Genomic DNA, 24,288 nt, shown 5'->3' with positions numbered 1-24,288 from the left:
ATCAGGCTTAAGTTTCTCTGTCGCAAAGCTCTGTGACATTTGAAGACTTGAGATATCGTAGTCACAAAGCGCCGCCGATGTCGCAATCCACTCGGCATGGATTCTGCTTTCATTGCTTGTCTCCTCCTTTCTCCTTTTATTTGCATTGCGACGTTCCCACAGCATACTCTGTCAGAAGAGCTCAGCCTACCGAGAGAATAGGGACAATCTTAGAGCTCTGACCTGAATAGGATGTGAATTTTACAAGTAACTAGAAAATGCAATTGCGAGTGAATGCTCAAAAGCCACATAGCTTAAAGATGTACACCTTCAAAATTAGCTAAAAAAAAATGTGTGTCAAATATGTTGTTACTTCAGGCATGCAAACAGTTAGCATGCCTGAAGTAAAAACATATTTGATATATTTTGATTTTGAGGCGTGTACCGGTAAAATTAGCTAAAAAAAAATACCTTATTACCAATTGACTAACATTTTCAAGGTGCATTCTGACTTTGAAATGGTTCGAATGGGTTTAAAAATATGGATGTAGTAATAAGTGTTATCAGATAATATTGGTAGGTTCTGGGGCTTTTTCAGACATAAAAATGGTTATTGTTTTAGTTTATTTGGAACACTCATACAGCTTCAATATGGTACATCGCATATTCACAATTGTCATTGCAACATGTTCGAAAAGGAGTATGATTTATTTAGTTGTAATTTGAAAATGATTATGGTTCTTGGACATTTTTTTAATAATATCCACAAAGTTTAGTGAGCAGCTATTGACTTTCTGGGTTGGTCATAGTTAATTTGTACCTTGAGGGGGTTAGATTGTTCGGATTGAGTCATATAAATGTATGCTATTCTCATAGTTCTTCAATAAAAAACTTACCCATGTTTTCCACAAGATAGCAGCATATTTGTAGCGCCAAGGCCGCAAATGAATTAAAATGAAATTAAAAACATGCCGCTGGCCAGACTTCATATTACACTTGGGATATTTGGCAGGCCACATCTGGCCGACAGGCCGTAGTTTGGACCCCCCTGATCAGGCAATGTAAAACAATTTTGGTCACAGTATTGATCCTTGGGGTACGCCGCAAGACATATTTGGCATTGTAGACATATGTTCGGTTAGCATCTTGTATTGCTTCCTGTTGGTTAAGTAGCTTCTGACCCAGTTCAAGACCAACATTATGATGCCATACAATTCTAATTTGTTCTTAAAATATGACTATATTAAAAAAAAAAAAATTGTGAGAATGTCCTTAATGAGTGGAATGTTGATGGTGGAAAGGTTTGAATTGGTTGGAAAATGTAAATGTTTAGAAATGTACGATTTTTGGAAAATAGGATAAATTGTAACATCCGGTTATAAATGAGCCGAACATTTTGAAAGGGGAATGTTTTGAAACAAATTTAAAATGCTGTGTAAAATAATTTACACAATAGGCAAAAACGTTGAGATGACGAGACAGATGTTGAGGCTAATCATTTACCATGAAACATTTACATGCATTTAGGACCTAATCAGCCTGCTTTATAATAGTCAAGCTTTTGGTCACGGGGACATTTTGATAAATGCACACTTAGACACACAAGAGTGTCCCCTTCAGGCCTCAGCTGCGGTGGCGTGTTAGTTGAAACATTAGCCAGCATCAGTCGCCATGACAGCTGCGACCCGGCCTCCATTGTCCTTGTGTGCTGCTCCACCAGCCTTATCAAAGATCCCTCATGTGTGACCTGAGCATGATAGGACAGATGCTACCCCCCATAAGCGCCCAAAATAACACCATTGGTGACACCAGCTCTTGTGTTGTTTTCTCTCATGGGCAGAAGCTTGTCTTTATTTGTCATTAAGAACATTTCTGATGTGCTAAACACTTGCTTGTGCGCCCTGCAGATGACATGGAGGCCATTCCTGTCAAGCAGTTTGTCAAACACATCATGGAGCTCTACAAGAACAACCTGCAAGGTTTCTCAGAGGAGTTTGAGGTAAAAACACACACAATCCTTCAACCATCCAAAGCGACATCAATTAGGATTAATGGAACAAGATCTGTTTTATTCATTGCAGTTTTTCCCACATTTGTGGTGGTGGGGTGTGTCAAAAAACATATCGTTAGCATGATGGGTTTGCCCCAAGGGTTGCACAACCTCAGAGTTCTTAAAGGCCTACTGAAACCCACTACTACCGACCACGCAGTCTGATAGTTTATATATCAATGATGAAATATTAACATTGCAACACATGCCAATACGGCCTTTTTAGTTGACTAAATTACAATTTTAAATTTCCCGCAGTTTCTTGTTGAAAACGTCGTGGAATGATGACGCGTGACGTCTCGAGTTGGAGGGTACATATTAGCGCAGCACCACTAGCGGCTAAAAGTCGTCTCTTTTCATCGCGCAATTACACAGTATTTTGGACATCTGTGTTGCTGAATCTTTTGCAATTTGTTCAATTAATAATGGAGAAGTCAAAGTAGAAAGATGGAGGTGGGAAACTTTGGCCTTTAGCCACACAACACACAGTGTTTCCTTGTTTAAAATTCCCCGGAGGTGAAGCTTTACTATGGATCAGAGCGGTCAAGCGAACATGGTTCCTGACTACTTGTCAACTGGCAGGTTTCAGTGAGAAAATTGTGGTAAAAAGTAAAAGTAGTCTCTTACCGGCGATCAGCGGAACTTCTGTCGTGCTGCTGCTGCCGTGACTAATTCCCTCAGAGACTGGCGTCAAGACACCCGTGGACACACCCCTCCGACTATCAGGTACTATTTAATCTCACTAAAACAGTAGCAACACAATAGAAAGATAAGGGATTTCCCAGAATTAACCAAGTAAATGTGTCTAAAAACATCTGAATCCGTCCCAATGCAATCACCTTTTTTTTTAACTTTGTTTTATTTTTTTATTTTTTTCTAGTCCTTCGCTATCAATATCCTCAAACACGAATCTTTCATCCTCTTTCAAATTAATGGGGAAATTGTGGTTTTCTCGGTCCGATTAGCTCTTTTTGTTGGAGGCTCCCATTATAAACAATGTGAATATGTGAGGAGCAATTAACGGATGACGTCATCGTCTGCGATTTCCGGTAAAGGCAGGGCTTTTCTGTTGGCGACCAAATGTTGCAAACTTTATCGTGGATGTTCTCTACTAAATCCTTTCAGCAAAAATATGGCAATATCGCGAAATGATCAAGAATGACACATAGAATGGACCTCCTATCCCCGTTTAAATAAGAAAATCTCATTCCAGTAGGCCTTTAAGGTCGACTAGTAACTGATGACATCGTTTATATTTTCAAACAACAAAGTGACACCTGAAGTCACCCACAGGAAGCCCTCAGAGCAGCAGGAATAGCAACAACAAATACAACAAGCTTAAAAATCAACTATAACATCAGTTAACCACCATCTTAACCTAAATTTCCCCAAGTGGTCGTTTGCAGCAGGTAGGGATGTCTTGATAAACTGTACAACGACAAACCACGATAAAACTTCCCACGGTTAGTATTACTGTTTTAAATTAAAATTATCTTAAAACTGTGATTGATAACGCTTTAATAAACTCAGGGACACAGCTTATTTACTGGAGAAGCAAGGTTGCGCTAGCAGGTTTGAATGCTAACATGAATAGAAAAGACATTAACTTGTTCTCACTAAAAAAACATTCCACAATCTAAACTTATACGAAGACGTTACTGGCTGAGCAACTAAGATACTCAATTGTACACATTAAACATACTGACTGTGTTGTCTTAGACAGAGATCGGTCGATACCCGAAGCAATGAATTGATTAACGTGGACTCCGACTTATACAAGTTGAAAAACTTATTCGGCTGTTACCATTTAGTAGTCAATTGTTCGGAATATGTACTGTACTGTGCAATCTACTAATAAAAGTTTCAATCAATCAATATGACAACAGGAACTAAATTTGCTTGACGTCACATAAACCGGACGTGACGTACCCAAGACGTCATCATTAAAAAAACATTGAAGCTTTTACAAATTAAAACAGAATGTTATAAACATATTCAAACACCGAAATGAAAATAATATGGCTCTTAACTAGCCAGAACAATAATATTACACAACATGTTTTCTACCGAGAAAATATATTGTGTGGCTATTCATTTATTTCAGGATCCTCAAACTGTGGTACGTGCACGGGGTCCATCTTGTGGTACACCAAAAAAATCACTTGATTAAAGTACAGTGTTTTATTTTCCTCTTTTCAAACAGTGTTACTGTTCAAATTGTGTGTAAAGTTACAGTGGCCGAAATTGTTAAATATACTGGTTAAATAATACCTCTGCATTGTTTTTAATGAATACTTAGGCCTATTATGCTACTGTATTTTAATGCTGGTTCTTTATTGTCGTACTTGGAGAGCTAAGTTTTTTTCTGAGGTACCTGGTAAAAAAAAAGTTCGAGAAGCACTGATTTATTGTATTATTATTTTTTTTTATAAAGGTTGGTTATAAGTATAAATGAGTACTTTTTAAGCACTTTCAACAATACCATGATAATACCGTGATGATAATGATAGCTGTACTAATGTTGGTGACAATAACTGTGACATGAAATTTTCATATGGTTACATCCTGTACGACTGCGAGTGCTGCTTTCCATTCGTAATGTGTCAACTTTTACCAGCTGCGCTGCGTTGGTTGTCTAAAGGCCCACACATACTCCGGCGGTATGGACGCAAAACCCTCCTCTGTATACTCGTGTCACAAACCACTGATCGGCATGTATTTTTCACATCAATCCACATTAACACAAATTAACATAAGTTTTCCACAACTTTCCTTTAACAGTATGCAACACAGTTGATGTTTTAAGTCGATCACTGGCAGCAACTTTTCGACTTTTCGTGTATACTTCTCTTCCTCCTCTCTTGCGGTATTTAATATTCACACAAACCTCAGACCAACGCTTTAGTTCAGTGCTTTGTAAAACTAGCAGGTCAAAAAGTTCATTATCGGTGTAGGATGCCATGACAAAAAAATATAAACAATGCACAGGGATTATGGGAAACATAGTGGTTCTCGAACATTTCACAGAAAACTGCAACACGGAAGTGCACTTGACAATGACTGTGGACATTCCGCCCACGGTATACTCTGCCCACAGTACGCTGGAGTCCGTGAGCACCCTAAACGTCTCATATCCGATACTCCAAAGCTTTTAAAAGCAAATATGGAAGATTCTATTTTCACCAAATGGAAGAGCAAAGGCGTAGCAATATTGCATTGATCAGATTAGAGCGGGGCGTAAACCGTAAACCAGTTTATTTTCAGAATAAAAGACTTCATGTTTATTATTATGTTACTTAAAAGCACAGAAAACGGGGAAAAATAACGAATTCATCAGACCAGATGAACACTTTTTACCTGAGAGCAATAGTGTCGCTGAACACAAGACAAGAATGACTGTGCATGTGAGCTGTGTGCTTGGTATTTTTATGTATTTTTATCAATTATCTATGTTCTTATGTTTTTATGTGTTACTATGAATTTGCACTAAATTAGTTTTGCTTACAATTTCGTTGTACAATGTACAATGACAATAAAGATATATTCTATTCTACAAACCCCGTTTCCATATGAGTTGGGGAATTGTGTTAGATGTAAATACAAACGGAATACAATGATTTTCAAATCCCTTTCAACCCATATTCAGTTGAATGCACTACAAAGACAAGATATTTGATGTTCAAACTCATTAATTGTATTTATTTTTTTGCAAATAATAATTAACTTAGAATTTCATGGCTGCAACACATGCCAAAGTAGTTGGGAAAGGGCATGTTCACCACTGTGTTACATCACATTTTCTTTTAACAACAGTCAATAAACATTTGGGAACTGAGAAAACTAATTGTTGAAGCTTTGAAAGTGGAATTCTTTCCCATTCTTCTTGTATGTAGAGCTTTAGTCGTTCAACAGTCCGGGGTGTCTGCTGTTGTATTTTGCGCTTCATAATGTGCCACACATTTTCGATGGGAAACATGTCTGGACTGCAGGCGGGCCAGGAAAGTACCCACACTCTTTTACTACGAAGCCACGTAGTAAAAGAGTGGCTTGGCATTGTCTTGCTCAAATAAGCAGGGGCATCCATGATAACATTGCTTGGAGGACAACATATGTTGCTCCAAAACCTGTATGGACCATTCAGCATTAACGGTGCCTTCACAGATGTGTAAGTTACCCATGCCTTGGGCCCTAATACACCCCCATACCATCACAGATGCTGGCTTTGGAACTTTGTGCCTATAACAATCCGGATGGTTATTTTCCTCTTTGTTCCGGAGGACACCACGTCCACAGTTTCCAAATATAATTTGAAATGTGGACTCCTCAGACCACAGAACACTTTTCCACTCTGCATCAGTCCATCTTAGATGAGCTTGGGCCCAGCGAAGCCGGCGGCATTCCTGGGTGTTGTTGATAAATGGCTTTTGCTTTGCATAGTAGAGTTTTAACTTGCACTTACAGATGTAGCGACCAACTGTAGTTACTGACAGTGGTTTTATGAAGAGTTCCTGAGCCCATGTGGTGATATCCTTTCCACACTGATGTCGGATTTTGATGCAGTACCACCTGAGGGATCAAAGGTCCGTAATATCATCGCTTACGTGCAATGATTTCTCCAGATTCTCTGAACCTTTTGTTGATTTTACGGACCGTAGATGGTAAAATCCCTAAATTCCTTGCAATAGCTCGTTGAGAAATGTTATTCTAAAACTGTTCGACAATTTGCTTACAAATTGTTGACCCTCGCCCCATCCTTGTTTGTGAATTACTTAGCATTTCATGGAAGCTGCTTTTATACCCAATCATGGCACCCACTTGTTCCCAATTAGCCTGCACACCTGTGGGATGTTCCAGATAAGTGTTTGATGAGCATTCCTCAACTTTGTCACGTGTTGCTGGCATCAAATTGTAAAGTTAATGATTATTTGCAGAAAAAAAATGTTTATCAGTTTGAACGTCAAATATGTTGTCTTTGTAGCACATTCAAGTGAATATGGGTTAAAAATTATTTGCAAATCATTGTATTCCGTTTATATTTACATCAAACACAATTTCCCAACTCATATGGAAACAGGATTTGTATTCTATTCAGTATCAGTACCAATACCTTGCTATTGATATTTTTTTAAATAAGGTAAATGTCACGTTGGGGTTGCATTGTGGCGACGGTCGTGTTCTCAGGATGCGAAAAGGAAAGGCATGGGGCAGCAGAAGCGGGTTGCCGGAAAGTAAATGCTTTAATTCCATCTCAAGTTGCACAAGGAAGTGCAGCAGGAACATGCAACCAATAGCATTGGCAAAAATCAACTGTCGTCCTAAAACAACAGGCGGTACACAGTATTGACATACAACTAATCAGTGGAAGAGCGGCCGTGCCAGCAACTTGAAGTTCCAGGTTTGAGTCCAGCTTCTGCATCCTAATCACGTCCATTGAGTCCTTGGACAGGGGACTTAACATTTGCTCCTGATAGGTTGTGGTTAGCGCCTTGCATGTGTGTGAATGTGAAATTAGTGTCAAAACACGTTCAGTACCTTGAAGGTACAAAAGCGCTATACAAGTATAACCCATGTACACAACGTAATTGCCGCAGAGAGCGAACATTAAAACCGCGCTTACTACATGGCGAGACGGGTATAAATAAGGAAGATGATTAGCCTTAAAACAGATGGGGACGCTAATCATGATAAGAGACATGTGAGCTCAAGGCTCCTCGCTACAGAATACAAACAAAAGGAGCCAAGTGGAGATGGGAACAAAATTAGACTGAAACAGGAAGAATACTACTAAACAAACTAGGACATGACCCGTGCAACAAGGGAAGAGTTGGCGGCAGGGCGCCAGGCCTAAGTGACCCTGAAATCACCAGAGACGAGTCAGGTGGCGGCGGCGAGTAGAATGCCGCTGCAGCTGGCGAGGTTGCTGTCCACAAACTGGCCACACCTGTGGCCCACAAGGAGACAAACATGAGTTGAAATGGAGCTTCAACAGCAGCGGAGCTCAACGCCAAGGCCTTTTACATTGCTGCTGATAGCGCAGAGGACGTCCATGACCTAACCACATACATTGCCAGCAAGGAAGAGGACGGGAGCACAAATAAATTCTCAGCAGTCATTGTGGTCCAAGTCCTAGCCATTGCTCCAAATGGTGCGGGGAGCGTCCATGGCCATTCTCGCGACCAACAAGGAGAAGGAGTGGGGGCGCCGGGAGACCACATCAGCAGCAGGCGAGGAGGGCAAGTGCCAGACCAACACTTCTACGGTAGGCTAGCTGGCTGCCGGGTTGGAGGCGGAGCGGGCTGCCGGACTGGAAGCGAGGCTGGCGTCAACGTTCTACCCACTGGAGACGAGGTTGGCGTCAACGTTGGACTCACTGGAGCAACTTCAAGCAACATATTTTCCCTAGTTGGAAGTGGAGTTTGTAGCTTTAAAGGGGAACATTATCACAATTTCAAAAGGGTTAAAAACAATAAAAATCAGTTCCCAGTGGCTTGTTGTATTTTTTGAATTTTTTTTCAAAATTTTACCGGTCCCCGAATAGCCCTAAAAAAGCTTTAAAGTGTTTGATTTTCACTATTTGCGATGCGACTATCCATTTCCCTGTGACGTCACACAGTGCTGCCAATGTAAACAAACAATGGCCGATACCACAGCAAGATATAGCGACATTAGCTCGGATTCAGACTCAGATTTCAGCGGTTTAAGCGATTCAACAGATTATGCATGTATTGAAACGGATGGTTGGAGTATGAAAGTATTGAAGAAGAAACTGAAGCTATTGAGCGAATAGCTATTGACGCTCTTCATAGCCATAGCATGGCCGAATAGCTGCGTTAGCATCGCCGATAAAATGTGCGGGCCAAACGATCAGGACTTTCACATCTCTTGACAGTGGAGCAACTTAAATCCCTCGATTGGTAGGTGGTTTTTTTCGCATTAAATGTGGGTGGAAGGAAACGTAATATAGTTGCAAATGCATCTGCAGGTTATCCATACATCTCTGTGCCATGTCTGCTTTAGCACCGCCGGTAAATAGTATGTTAGCATCGATTAGCGTAGCAGGTTAGCATCGATTAGCTGGCAGTCAACATCAACAAAACTCACCTTTGTGATTTAGTTGACTTTATCGTTGCAAATGCATGTGCAGGTTATCCATACATCTCTGTGCCATGTCTGTCTTAGCACCGCCGGTAAATAGCATGTTAGCGTCGATTAGCGTAGCATGTTAGCATCGATTAGCTGGCAGTCAACATTAACAAAACTCACCTTTGTGATTTAGTTGACTTTATCGTTGCAAATGCATCTGCAAGTTATCCATACATCTCTGTTCCATGCCTGTCGTCGCCGGTAAAATGTGGAGAAACTACAGCATATTCAATGGGGGTCTGGCGGCAGACACTTTCACATCTTCGGGCCAGTGGTGCAACTTGAATCCCTCCCTGTTAGTGTTGTTACACCCTCCGACAACACACCGACGAGGCATGATGTCTCCAAGGTTCCAAAAAATTGTCGAAAAAACAGAAAATAACAGAGCTGAGACCCAGTGTTTGTAATGTGTTGAAAATGAAAATGGCGGCTGTATTACCTCGGAGACGTCACGTTCTGACGTCATCACCACATGAGCGATAAACAGAAAGGCGTTTAATTCGCCAAAATTCACCCATTTAGAGTTCGGAAATCGGTTAAAAAAATATATGGTCTTTTTTCTGCACCATCAAGGTATATATTGACGCTTACATAGGTCTGGTGATAATGTTCCCCTTTAAACTGACACAGATGATGTTATTCCTAGTCCGTCACTCAGCATCAAGGGTTGGAATGGGGGGATAAATCACCACGATTCCCGGGCGCGGCACCGCTGCTGCCCACTGCTCCCCTCACCTCCCAGGGGGTGATCAAGGGGATGGGTCCAATGCAGAGGACAAATTTCGCCACACCTAGTGTGTGTGTGACAATCATTGGTACTTTAACTTAACTGTTGGGTACAGTACTGATTCAATGTGAGCGTCTGTGTGCAGTCATGTGACTGCATATCTGCGTTTGATTGGTGAAATACAGTTCAACGTCACTAGTAGTCCCGTTGGATTCGTGAAACGGTCATGTGATAGTGCTCGAGATGTAAGTCTTGCATGGATACTTTTTCACAAAAAACCCAAGTAAAAAGTTTGTTGCATTGTCTGAGCAAGTAATGTAAGTAAATGTAATCCATTACAACCCACCTCTCTGGTGTGTGTGTGCTTGTCGCTTTAAGGCCATTGAAATGTGTTTTGTTGTGTGTATAGCTATAATGCTAATAAAATGCTGTATGTTGTGTGTGTGTGTGTGTGTGTGTGTGTGTGTGTGTGTGTGTGTGTGTGTGTGTGTGTGTGTGTGTGTGTGTGTGTGTGTGTGTGTGTGTGTGTGTGTGTGTGTGTGTGTGTGTGCACACGTGTGTTTGTGCATTTGTATCCAATAAGCCAGTGGTTCTCAACCTTTTTTCAGTGATGTACCCCTTGTGAACATTTTTTTAATTCAAGTACCCCCTAATCAGAGCAAAGCATTTTTGGTTGAAAAAAAAGAGATAAAGAAGTAAAATACAGCACTATGTCATCAGTTTCTGATTGATTCAATTGTACAACATTGCAAAATATTGCTCATATGTCGTGTTCTTTCTTGAACTATTTGGAAAAAAAGATATAAAAGTAACTAAAAACTTGTTGAAAAATAAACAAGTGATTCAATTATAAATAAAGATTTATACACATAGAAGTAATCATCAACTTAAAGTGCCCTCTTTGGGGATTGTGATAGAGATCCATCTGGATTCATGAACGTAATTCTAAACATTTCTTCACAAAAAAATAAATGTTTAACATCAATATTTATGGAACATGTCCAAAAAAAAACTAGCTGTCAACACTAAATATTGCATTGTTGCATTTCTTTTCACAGTTGATGAACTTACATTCATATTTTCTTGAAGTATTATTCAAAAAATATATTTATAAAGGATTTTTGAATTGTTGCTATTTTTAGAATATTTTTAAAAAATTTCACGTACCCCTTGGTATACCTTCCAGTACCCCCAGGGGTACGCGTAACCCCATTTGAGTACCACTGCAATAAGCTGTACACTGTAACTGCAATATTCCAACGTGATAGATGCCATAAATCCCTACAACAACGTAACAACAGATTAATTAGTAAGGAGATCTTTCTTTCATGACGTCATGCAAACTTGAAGGCTGAAAAGCGTTTGTTTGAGCGCCTCGTCTGTCAAAAGTGTGTGAGATGATCAATTTTGATGTTTGTTCATAAAACACATTTTACTGTTAAAACAACATTACTAAGTCCAGTTTGCATAAAACAGGGCTTAAAAAAAGTTTCATTTTAGACTGTAGTGAAGCCTGATTTGTATTTTGATATATATTTTTTTACAAAGCAGTTAAATTGTACAGTACAAATGTACCTGCATGTGTCCTTTCTCGTCCTCACCAGCACTTGAATGCATCAGAGCGTTCATCCTGGGTCTGATCCGCTGCAAGAATATGTTGCTAAATCTTTTGAAGCAGCTGACTCAGCACTGTTATGTCCCCCTTTGGAAAGCCTCTATGTACGACACGAGGGTAATTAGGGTGAAAGCGCCTCTTAATTGTGTCATTGCTCATTTGTCATGTGAATACAACTCGAATGACATTGGTTGCTGACGTTTATTTCAAGAGGAGTAAAGAAAGTTTGCCAGTTCAATGCTGACTGAAACAAGCGTTATTTTCCCTCATCTTATGGTTCAAGGATGAATTAGGCAGAGTTTAAGTCGTTGTCTCTGAGTTTAAATCTTGAGTGACTTCAATGAATCAATTTTTTGGGTGACTAATATGTTGCAAAAGGTCCCATCAAAACCATATTTTACAAAAGCCGAAGGCCTTTTTTTTTATAAAAAATCAAGTAAACCCAATTAATGTCTTCTAGACACCAACAGTAGTACGGTAGAGAATAAAAAATGTTAGTTTTACATGCATAAAACAATGTGAAATGGGGATTAATGAAGAATTAAATATATATATAAACATTTAACATCACTTTTAACTTTATTCAACACTTGTTGACAAAGATGGTGATGATGGTGAGGCAGACTGATGCAACCTTTTTGAATTCAATAGTGTTTTTTCACCTTCTTTATCAAAGTTTTGGCACTTACAACTTTCTTCAGCTCGACTGTGGATTATTTTGCAGTCGTGCAGAGACTGAATCACCGACGTATGGATTCTTAGTTTGGACACTAAATCTCAGGAAATTACATTCAAACTAGTTTATTCTGTGGTTTGGTTAAACATCTCCAAAGATCAGAATGTTTGTGATGGTTAACATGGCTTCCAGACAAAAAGGCCATGTTCATTTTTCTGCAGCCTTGACTTCGCTCTTTCATGACAAAGTGTGGGTGTGTAATTTTTTATTATTATGTTGTGGCGATCAATAAAAATATTCCCCAAGCGAGACTTAATTTTCCGGGTTAAAGGTGACAGCAGCTAATCTTGGCGCTATCATCATTAAAGCAATCAAGTTGACCTACTTTTAACGGAACAACTTTTGAGGCACTTCATCTTCAACTTCTGCCTCATCAATAACACATCTTACATTGGTACACTGCAAATTACTTTGCCACTTGCCAAGATTTAAGACTCTATTTTTAAAAATGTTGGTAACACTTTAGTATGGGGAACATTTTTTAAGTAATTAAATACTTAATTTAGAGTTATTTGGACGCTAGGGGAACATATTCTAAGTAACAAAGACTTAATTTACAGTAATTTGGTTAGGGTTGGAGCAGCAACCTTGTTGGAGGTACCGAACTCCGCCAGTTTCATATGCACATTCACCGAACCCTTCTTTAGTGAAAAATAAAAAAATAAAAAAAATGTTTTTCAAATTCAAGACAAAGTAATATGTTGGGGTTTTTTTTTACTAGTGAACAACATGAATCGTGCATGAACATCACTTTGTTCAAAGAACAAATCCAACACAGTGGATGAACTCACAACAAATTACACACTTGCAAATTAGAGGGAATATTGTTTGGGGGTATTCGTAATACTGAGACTTCCTTTTTATTGTCATTCAAATGTTAACTTTACAGTACAGATACGCCGATAGGGAGAAGTTTTTATTCACACGATTGATTGATTGGATTGATTGAATGAGACTTTTATTAGTAGATTGCAGGTACATATTCCGTACAACTGAACACTGAATGGTAACACCCGAATAAGTTTTTCAAATTGTTTGATTCAGTCGGGGTCCGCATTAATCAATCCATGATTAATGTGGCTCTGCCGAACCCCTCAGGCCGACTCACCGAACCCCTAGGGTTCGATGAAACCTAGGTTAAGTACCACTGGGTTAGGGTTAGTAATGGTGAATATGTTCCCCTTACTAAAGTGTTACCGGGTTATTGGTTGTATAATAAGGTCATGCAGAATAAGGCATTAATAAGTACTCAATCATGACTAATTAAGAGCCAATATGTTACTAATTTGCATGTTAATAAGCAACTAATTAATGGTGAAAATGTTCCCCATACTATAGTGTTACCGAAATGTTAATAGAATGCTATATACTTATTTTTAGTCATTGACTTTGCATCCTAATCTTAATATTAGCATGAATAATTATATGTTTTCTGTTCGAGTTTAAAAATGTTGAAATTGGGAACAAATAAGATACTTGGATTCCCCCCACATTAAAAATCTTGTTTAGAGATTCTGCAACATTGTGAAGATGCTTAATCTAAGAATTTCAAGTTGAATAATGCTTGTTCCCGGGATGAAATTCTTATTTCTACCCTAAAAATCCATTTCATTTTTAGATGTACAAATTTTAATTTAGGATTTTCTATCAAGTAAAATTAACCCGCTAAATAGACAGATAATTTCTCGTAGTTTTTATTTTTATATATTTTTTTGTCTTATATTTTGTCAGCTCTTTTTTGCAGTATGTGGCTTTGACGTGAGTGATGTCAAAAAACTAAGCGCTCAAAGCGCCACTTAATGCATACAAAACTGCTATCAGCAGGTGTTAGCCATTCTAAGTGGAGATGAACTCTATTGACGCACTTTATCTTCAACATCATCAGGTCCACATGACACTGGTGAGCCTCTGAGGTGATGTGGAATGACAAAGCCGCACACTCTATGCTAACAACACTGGAAAACCTGCTCAGTGGCCTTGTGGTTTGAGTGTTTGCCCTGAGATCGGTAGGTCGTGAGTTCAAACCCAGGCCGAGTCATAACAAAGACTATAAAAACTGGACCCATTACCTCAGCATCGAGGGTTGGAATTGGGGGTTAGATTACTAAAATGATTCCCGAGTGCGGCCACCGCTGATCACTACTGCTCCCCTCACCTGGAGCAAGGGGATGGGTCAAATGCAGAGGGTAATTTCACCACACCTAGTGTGTATGTGTGTGACTATTAGTGGTACTTTCACTTCAACACGGCTAATGGTTGTAGTTGCGACTTTCAAGTTAACCAAGTTTTTGAAGGACAATTTAAGCCCGTCGTTTCAGTACATAGAAACCCAGTTGTAACTTAGAGCAAATACTCAGGATGTGATGACCGCCATAACCACAACACCAGGGGGAGCTCCACAAACCACGTTAAACCCAGATTCCGATCTAACAAACGTCTTGACTCCTTCTCCTTCTGTGCCACATCAATGTGGAATGCACTTCCAACGGGTGTAAAAGTAAGTGCATCTCTATCCTCCTTCAAAAGCGCACTAAAAGAACACCTCCAGGCAACTTCAACCCTAAACTAACACCCTCCCTCCTCCACATCCCACCTCCCCGGATTGTAAAAAATCAAATGTGAATAATCAAATGTATATACTTGTTCTTATGCTTTCTGAACTCACTATGTTCACTGCTCACCGTACATATCCTACCAAGTCAGACCTACACTGTTTCAATGTCCATTTCTTAGGGGTGTTACGGTACGTGTATTTGTATTGAACTGTTTCGGTACGGGGGTTTCGGTACGGTTCGGAGGTGTACCGAACAAATTTCCACACGGACATATTAGGTAGGGGACCGCAGGTTGTGTAAACAATGCAGAGTGAGGCACAACACACGCTACCGGGCTAGGACAACATGCAAAAGCCAGAACTGTAAGACCCTCCTGCCTCGTTAAGATCTCCCGTTTGGGAACACTTTGACTGCGCGGTGCGATAAAACAATGGATGACAAAGGTTTGCCGACATTGTTGAGCAGCAGTAGGGTACGATTCTGCCAACACGTCAAACATGCGAACTCCTTTGAAGCGTCACCGACGCATTCAAGCAGCCTCTCCTCAGCGAGTCAGGCAGGGCTGAAGCAATAACAAATGTTTTTATAGCAGCAGATTTTCAGACCATCCATCCATCCATTTTGTACCGCTTGTCCCGTTCGGGGTCGCAGGGGGTTGCTGTATTGCATTAAAAACTCGATTTTGACCCACTTCTATGGTGGAATAACAATAAGCCCATATATCCTCTTACTACCGGGGGGGGGGGGGGGGGTGTTGATGAACGTGGACCCCGACTTAAACAAGTTGAAAAACTTATTGGGGTGTTTGCATTCAGTGGTCAATTGTACGGAATATGTACTCTACTGGGCAATCAATTAAGAAAAGTCTCAATCAAAAAAAAGCACTTTATAGTCGGAAAGTTTTTGTTGAGAAACCATTCTGAGCCTTATCTTATTTAGTTTTTTCTTTTATATATGTTGACCACATTAACCTTGGCAATGGACCCTGTGTGTATATGTATGTTATGCCAGTGTTTACAAATTATCGTAAATAAATAACCAAAAAATGTATATTTTGTTGTTTTCTTACTGTACCGAAAATAAACTGAACCGTGGCCTCTAAACCGAGGTACGTACCGAACCAACATTTTTGTGTACCGTTACATCCCTACCATTTGTCTGACGATGCAAATGTTGATGACTGAAGTACTGATTTCAACCACACCTAAACCCCCAGATTGTAAATAATGTAAATATTTAAATTGTATATACTCTGATTAACTTGTGTGATGACTGTATTTTGCTGATAGTATATATTTGTACCATGAATTGATTAAACAAGTTGAAAAACATATTTGGGTGTTACCGTTTAGTGGTCAATTGTACGGAATATGTATTGAACTGTGCAATCTACTAATAAAAGTTTCAATGATGAAGTATTTCCATGTAGTGGCCATGTTGTAGTGCCGGGCTTCAACCATATCAAAGATGCTTGGAGGATCCCCGGGCTACCTGTGAATACTGTAATCTACAGTAGAACACACTTAAGGCCAATATAAGAGTGTAAAAGTGACTATGTGGCTATTGTTTCATGTTTTAAGGGTCTGTAGTATTGTTTTGTATCAAATATAACAATGTTAGTCTGATGTGTATGTTTGACCAGGTCATCAAATCATTAATTGTTTGTTTTGTCTTTGTCCCTGCAGGAGGTACAGCGCTCTACAGCAGACTTGAAAATCACAGCGGAACATTCCAATCATCCTGACAACAAGCACAAAAACAGATACATCAACATTGTGGCCTGTGAGTGTGCTGGGAAATAAGACATGCTACAAATAAAGATACTGTTTAGGATATTTTGTTGATGTTTGCAGATGACCACAGCCGCGTGAAACTACGAGCTCTGGCTGGGAAAGACGCCAAACATTCCGATTACATCAATGCCAACTATGTGGACGTGAGTTGCAGATCTTTAATCAGCAAAGTAGTTGTTACGCAACATCACATGAGCTGTGTATCATTCAGGGGTACAACAGAACTAGAGCTTACATCGCTGCTCAGGGTCCACTTAAGTCCACCTTTGAAGACTTCTGGAGGATGGTGTGGGAGCAGAACACCAAACTCATCGTCATGATTACCAACCTGGTGGAGAAAGGACGGGTATGTGTCCATATTGCATGTTAATACTTCTCAATGTATGCTGTACAAAGTATACTTGGATATACTTAATGTACTGTATACAGTATACAGTAGATGCACTATCAACACTATCCCCACTCCCATCTGAGTGTGAATGTGTGTGTGAAGGTGTGTGTGAATGTGGAAAGAGTGTCAACGCGCTTTGGTAGAAAAGCGCTATCATTGTGTTAATATGTGCAACACAAGTGAGTACACATTTTGTGAAAAGCATGAATTTTTACTTTGATTAAATTTAAGACTGACTTAATCCTCTTGAAAATGTAATTAATGTAAATATAGTCTTACTGATATCTTTTTTCTACTCCTCCATGATGACATTACTGATACAACTAATGCATGTTACACACCTTACTTTATTTACTTAATGACTAACTTACTTATTAAACCTACATATGTACGTACTGATGGATTCATTTACTTACTAGCTTACCTATTTACTTATGTATTTATTGACTTATATACTTACTATGTATTTATGTACCTCATTAGTTATGTATTCATATACCAGTACTTTCTTGCTCATTTACATACATACTTACATTAGTAAGTATGTATGTAAATGAGCAAGAAAGTATTTACTTACATACTTACTTACAGAGGTATTTATTTTACTTTTTAATTATATTATTTACTTACATATTTACGTATTATTTACTTACTAACTTACATATCTACTTACATACGTATGTATTTATTTACTTACTAACTTACTTAGGTTAATTTACTAACGTACTTAAACTTACATACGTACTTATGTATTTATTTACTCACTAACTTACTTTTTTTTTAAATATTTATTTACTTATTTACTTACATACCTACTAAGTTATGTATTTATTTACTTACTCAGTTATGTAATGTATTTATTTACTGTTACTTGCTTATTAACCTACATACTTAAGTACTTATTATGTATTTATTTATTTACTTACTAACTATTTATGTATGTATGTATTTACTTACTTATTTATTTACATACTTCTGTATATATTTATTTACTTACATACTTCTGTATATATCTACTTACTTATTTACTTACATACTTCTGTATATATTTATTTACTTACATACTTCTGTATATATCTACTTACTTATTTACTTACATACTTCTGTATATATTTATTTACTTAGTTATGTGTTATGTTTACGTACTTGCTTATCGACTTATATTTATTATTATTATATTCATTTATTTACTTACTAACTTACTTATTTACTAATGTATTTGTTTACTTACTAACGTACATATTTATTTACGTACTTGTGTATTTATTTACTTACTAACTTATCTAGTTATATACTTATGTATTTATTTACTCACTAACTTACTAATTTACTTATGTATTTATTTACTTACTTACACACTTACTTACTTATGTGCTTATTTAGGCCCTGTTTACACTAAGCCGGATAAGGTTATCAGGGGTAAATCACACCTAACCTAACCCAGACAAGTTACATTTAAAGTTCTTAAATGGAACTTATCTGAACAATATCCAGTGTTGTGGTATTTCAATTAACTTGAATCCAGTGTGCTGTAGGGCCCTATTGTACTGAATTACACCTGAGCCACCATAAATTAATCACATCTTTAATGGACACTTAAACAATGTGATAAAGATCATTTTACATCAATCAAACAAGGGATCGAGACATCTGGTTAGGACACTCCTCACTCTTTTGCCTTCACATTCATTGTCCATTCGTTCTTTCAGGTGTGTAGAAGACGTATTTGTTCAAACATGTTTATGTTTTTCAATAAGAAAATTGTCGTGTTGTGTGTTTTGAGTCATTATCATGTTGAAAATGTCTGCTTCAAATCACTACACTGTCACCCCCAGTGCCAGCAGCACTCATATAGCCCCATATTTAGGGATGATGTTTCTTAAGAAATTATCGATTTTGGATGCCATTATCAAATCCTCTTATCGAACCGATTCCTTATCAATTCGCTTATCGAATCCAGATAGGTTGTTGTATATGGGAAAAAACACACAATACTTGGTTTAACAAAAACTCACTTTTGGCAGCCTTCACCTATATTTTTGGGGAAAAAAATTACATTAAATAAATAAATATTGACTGTTAGTGCCCCTTTAATTGGGCCACCCAAAAAAAATACATGCAGGCAAAATCGTGCATTCATTTGTATTATTTATTAGATCTGCAAACTCTGGAGTGGTGTAGGCTACACGATCAGACACATATAAAAGGGCTAACATTAACGTTACTGTTAGCCACCGACTATGCTTAGGTAACGTTAGTCTAGCAAACATTACTGGAGTCCTGGTTGACATAAGAGATAACGTTATTTTAGCCTAAAGGCTATAAGTGAGCAGATATGGAAATGAACCGGCAACAGTAAACATTAGTTACTCATCGGCACTATCATTGGGACTGCAGGTTGAAGCAGAGGAAGAGGGGCGTGCTTCGTCATCTCTGTCGCTATTTATCCACATGTCGAAGACACGACACGTTTCTCTAACCTTAAGGTTATGTACGGCCTGAACATTTTTCAACATGTTTGTTGTTCTGCTCCCCTTACAGGAAAGCGAAGCCTGGCGATAATTGCAGATAGCCGTTTCCTCGTCGTATTTCTTAGTAAAGTGAAGCCATGCCTTGGAGCGTTTTTTTCCAGTCCATTATTGTAGCTGCTTCTGTATCTGCCGCCGAATGACTGAGCTATGTAATTTCCTGTGACGTGCCACAGGACATTTCCTGTGACACGGGATGTGAATAAAGAACCAAATCTTTTTCTTTACTATTGTGGCTTCAATAACGGGAACCGTTTCTCAAAAAGCGATTCGAACCCATGGAATCGGTTCTTTTCTTATTGAACAATCGGGAGAACCGGTTTTCGAACATCATCTCTACCCATATTATAATGCCATCACCACTTTGCAAGACACAATTATCTTGCTACTCACTTGTTAGACATATTAATACAACAATGTTTGTGTGTTGATAATGATAGTACATGTTGTTGCTGTTCTAGCTGTACATAGACTACGCTGAAGTATATCCAAGTTTTTTTTTTTTTCTGTGATATTGTCCCTTGATACACTGTAAAAAAAAAGATGATGTTTTGAAATACGTGTTCTTACAGAGAAAATGTGACCAGTACTGGCCTACAGAGAACAGCGAGCAGTACGGAAACATCATTGTGACACTGAAAAGCACCAAAGTTCATGCTTGTTTCACGCTGCGACATTTCGTCATCAGGAACACTAAAGTCAAAAAGGTAAATAAAGCAACACTGCACTTGAATCTGTGATCAAACCGATTATCAGCGCTGATATTTGGAATTTTGAAGTTCAGCATTAACTGCCTTTTTTTTTTGTTTTTACAACTAAAACAGAACTCCTTTAGGAGATACAATATCTACACAGGGTTTCTCCTTAATGTAACTGAATGTGGCTCACGTCCACAGCAGTTTCAAGACTGCCACACCTTGAAAATACGTTTCTTTTTTTTTACTTGAAAACAAATGTAATATATATATATATATATATATATATATATATATATATATATTGAAGCCCCCAGAAGAAGTCAAAGTCTGACGCTATTTTTAACTTTTATTACCAGTTTTATGATAATAAACACTTTTCTTCTGCGTGAGTCTGCGCTTCCCCAGACACACAACAGTGCACAATTTCACTCAAAAACAAAATTTCCGAAGAATTTCAATGTATCAAACAATTTAAACAAGGTAAAGTCTTGTTTGAGGAAGCAATGACGAGCAACAAATGTGTTGATGTTTTTCTATAGCCAAAGCTATTTTGTATTATCTTGCTGGAGATTATTATTTGCCAGAATTTGTCTATCGTGTCACCCAGTTTGCTAGTTAGTTAGTTAGTTAGTTAGTTAGTTAGTTAGTTCATAATATAGCACAAATGGTAATGTTTGTATTTGATTAAACTTTCAGTCATTGGGATAAGAAACTGGTTATTAGATTTTGAAGCTGATCTGGATCTCCCTTCTGGATTATGATTTATTTATTTATTTTTATTTTTTATTTTTTTTGTCCTGTCCAGCTTCTCAGGCAAATCATATAGTTGATGTAGATGCCCATATCGGCTGTTCAGAGTTACTTTACAAAAGAGAAGTGTAGGATACTTCTCTTGTTGCCTTATTTCTATTTGACTTTATTAAATGTATTTATATTATCATTTGGTGCAGCCCGGCCAGAGCACGAGGGGATAGAAAGAGAAAAAAAGGAAGACAGGGAGGGAAATTGTGGGGATAAGAGGGGGATTAGACAGAGAGACAAAAACAACAACAGCAAACACAACAATAACAACAACAACAATAGAACAACACCAGCACATACGATTTGTACAAATATGATCGTAAAAGTGATAGCAAAGAAGCAGTTAGTGAAATAAATAATAATATAGAAATGACAATGAGCATTTTTACACTACAACTGGAGCAATACAAATACCAATAGAAAAAGCGCTATTGATTTTGAACAATACCAATAGTTTACCTCTATTATCAACAATACAGTTGTTCAAATGCAACAATACTTATACAAAATGATAACTAGAAAGATTTAAAAAATAAAGATAAAAAAAAATGTAAAAAAGAATACCGAAAGATGGAGGGTAAGAGAGAGAGGCAACCTATATTAATCTTGTAGAGTGTTATAGTAACAATAGGTTAAGCTTTGTCAGTATGCCATGTGTTACCCAGTATGATTTTCTTTTTAAGATTCTATTCTACTGGAAGACTTTAAAGAAATCGGACCTGGTGGGGGTCTGCGCTGTCCGAGTGCTTTTGTAGATACAAAGGCAATCATTTGTATGCGCAGGATACTTGCTTGATTATTCTATATTTCATTTTATTGTGATCTTATACATTTTATTTCCTGCAGACGCAAATGGCAGCAATTGTTTGGACTAAATTCATTCTGTGCTAATGACATCAATACACAACGCTGAGGTGTGTGTTCTGAGGTGCGTTGCTGTGTTTCAGGGTCAGAAAGGAAATCCAAAAGTCAAACTGAACGAGCGCATGGTCATTCAGTATCATTACACTCAGTGGCCTGACATGGGCGTGCCAGAGTACACCCTCCCTGTCCTCACCTTCATCAACCGCTCATCAGCGGCCCGCACCCCGGACATGGGCCCTGTCCTGGTGCACTGCAGGTAGTACTGGTGACCTGAAATGAAGATGAATTATGACATTGGAAATGTGCTCATGTTGCTTTGTGCTGGCCTCAGTGCAGGCGTAGGTCGCACAGGAACCTACATCGTCATCGACAGCATGCTGCAACAAATCAAAGACAAAAGCACAGTCAGCATTCTTGACTTTCTAAAACATATTCGCACACAGCGCAACTATCTGGTCCAGACCGAGGTGAGCAAGAAGTCGTAATGTCACACACTTGACTTGTATATCATAACAGTATATCATGAAATTATTATCATACAGTCGGGCAAAAAAGTATTTAGTAAGCCACCGATTGTGCAAGTTCTCCTACTTAAAATGATGACAGAGGTCTGTAATGTTCATCATAGGTACACTTCAACTGTGAGAGACAGAATGTGAAAAAAAATCCATGAATTCACATTGTAGGAATTTTAAAGAATTTATTTGTAAATTATGGTGGAAAATAGGTATTTGGTCAACCATTCAAAGCTCTCACTGATGGAAGGAGGTTTTGGCTCAAAATCTCACGATACATGGCCCCATTCATTCTTTCCTTAACACGGATCAATCGTCCTGTCCCCTTAGCAGAAAAACAGCCCCAAAGCATGATGTTTCCACCCCCATGCTTCACAGTAGGTCTGGTGTTCTTGGGATACAACTCAGTAGTCTTCTTCCTCCAAACACGATGAGTTGAGTTTATACCAAAATGGATACATGGATGATACAGCAGAGGATTGGGAGAATTTCATGTGGTTAGATGAAACCAAAATAGAACTTTTTGGTATAAACTCAACTCGTCGTGTTTGGAGGAAGATGGAAGATGAATATTGAGTTGCATCCCAAGAACACCATACCTACTGTGAAGCATGGGGGTGGAAACATCATACTTTGGGGCCGTTTTTCTGCTGAGGGGACAGGACGATTGATCCATGTTAAGGAAAGAATGAATGGGGCCATGTATCGTGAGATTATGAGCCAAAACCTCCTTCCATCAGTGAGAGCTTTGAATGGTTGACCAAATACTTGTTTTCCACCATAATTTACAAATAGATTATTTAAAATTCCTACAATGTGAATTCCTGGATTGTTTTTCCACATTCTGTCTCTCATAGTTGAAGTGTACCTGTGATGAAAATTACAGACCTCTGTCATCATTTGAAGTGGGAGAACTTGCACAATCGGTGGCTTACTAAATACTTTTTTGCCCCACTGTATATGTCATCAAATTGTCATTATGAAGATAATTAAATAATTATATAGGTCATAAAATCATCACCAGGAAATTGCCTTCATTTACATGACGAAATCTTCGTCATGCAGGTCCTTAAAACGTCATTGTGCACATCCAGAAATTATCACGTAGATCATGAAATCCTCATCATGTCAATCATAAAAATGGTGCTGCTGTCCTGCAGGAGCAGTATGTGTTCATCCACGATGCTCTGATGGAGACCATCTTCAGCAGAGAGACTGAAGTGCCCGCCTGGCAGCTGCACAGTTACGTCAGCAGCATCCTCACGCCCAACTGTACGGGCCGCACCCGCCTGGAGAAGCAGTTCCGAGTAAGTACGATCTGAGTGACGTCTCCTTACAATAAACTTTGTTACGATCTTGGACAGTACTTGCCGTCACATGTTCATCAATTTCAATCAGGTAAATCATTTTGATTGATTGCTCTATTGCAGGGTTTTTCAACCTTTTTTGAGCCGAGGCACATTTTTTGCGTTGAAAAAATGCGGAGGCACACCACCAACAGAAATTATTTAAAATTGAAACTCATTTAACAGTAAAATGTGGTTGTCGCAATTGTTGGATATGACCTTAAAGCATAAGCAAGCAAGCAAGCAAGCATGCATCACTATAGCTCTTGTCTCAAAGTAGGTGTACTGTCCCCACCTGTCACATCACATCATGACTTATTTTCACTTGTTTGCTGTTTTCCTGTGTGTTGTGTTTTACTTCTTGCCTTGCACTCTTATTTTGGTGGATTTTTCTCTTTTTTTGTTGGTATTTCACTGTAGCAGTTTCATGTCTTCCTTTAAGCGATATTTCCCGCATTTACTTTGTCTTAGCAATCAAGAATATTTCAGTTGTTTTCATCCTTCTTTGTGGGGACATTGTTGATTGTCATGTTATGTTCGGTTGTAC

The 24,288-nt window shown here is 38.5% G+C and overlaps 1 protein-coding gene across 1 annotated transcript in view; it reads left to right on the top strand.

Annotated features, from left to right (window-relative positions):
* LOC133535390 (receptor-type tyrosine-protein phosphatase gamma-like) overlaps positions 1-24,288 on the top strand; it is a 470,092-nt gene that overhangs the window by 433,548 nt on the left and 12,256 nt on the right. Inside the window, exons 15-22 of the mRNA XM_061875204.1 lie at positions 1,887-1,978; positions 16,491-16,587; positions 16,659-16,741; positions 16,810-16,944; positions 20,090-20,224; positions 21,964-22,136; positions 22,212-22,347; positions 23,556-23,702. Coding sequence (XP_061731188.1) covers positions 1,887-1,978; positions 16,491-16,587; positions 16,659-16,741; positions 16,810-16,944; positions 20,090-20,224; positions 21,964-22,136; positions 22,212-22,347; positions 23,556-23,702 — 998 coding nt within the window. The remainder of the gene's footprint in view (positions 1-1,886; positions 1,979-16,490; positions 16,588-16,658; positions 16,742-16,809; positions 16,945-20,089; positions 20,225-21,963; positions 22,137-22,211; positions 22,348-23,555; positions 23,703-24,288) is intronic.

The sequence above is a fragment of the Nerophis ophidion genome, linkage group LG16 (assembly GCF_033978795.1).
Source record: "Nerophis ophidion isolate RoL-2023_Sa linkage group LG16, RoL_Noph_v1.0, whole genome shotgun sequence".
Classification (NCBI taxonomy): domain Eukaryota; kingdom Metazoa; phylum Chordata; class Actinopteri; order Syngnathiformes; family Syngnathidae; genus Nerophis; species Nerophis ophidion.
The sequence above is the reverse complement of the archived record's forward strand: the minus strand, read 5'-3'. Positions and strand labels throughout refer to the sequence as shown.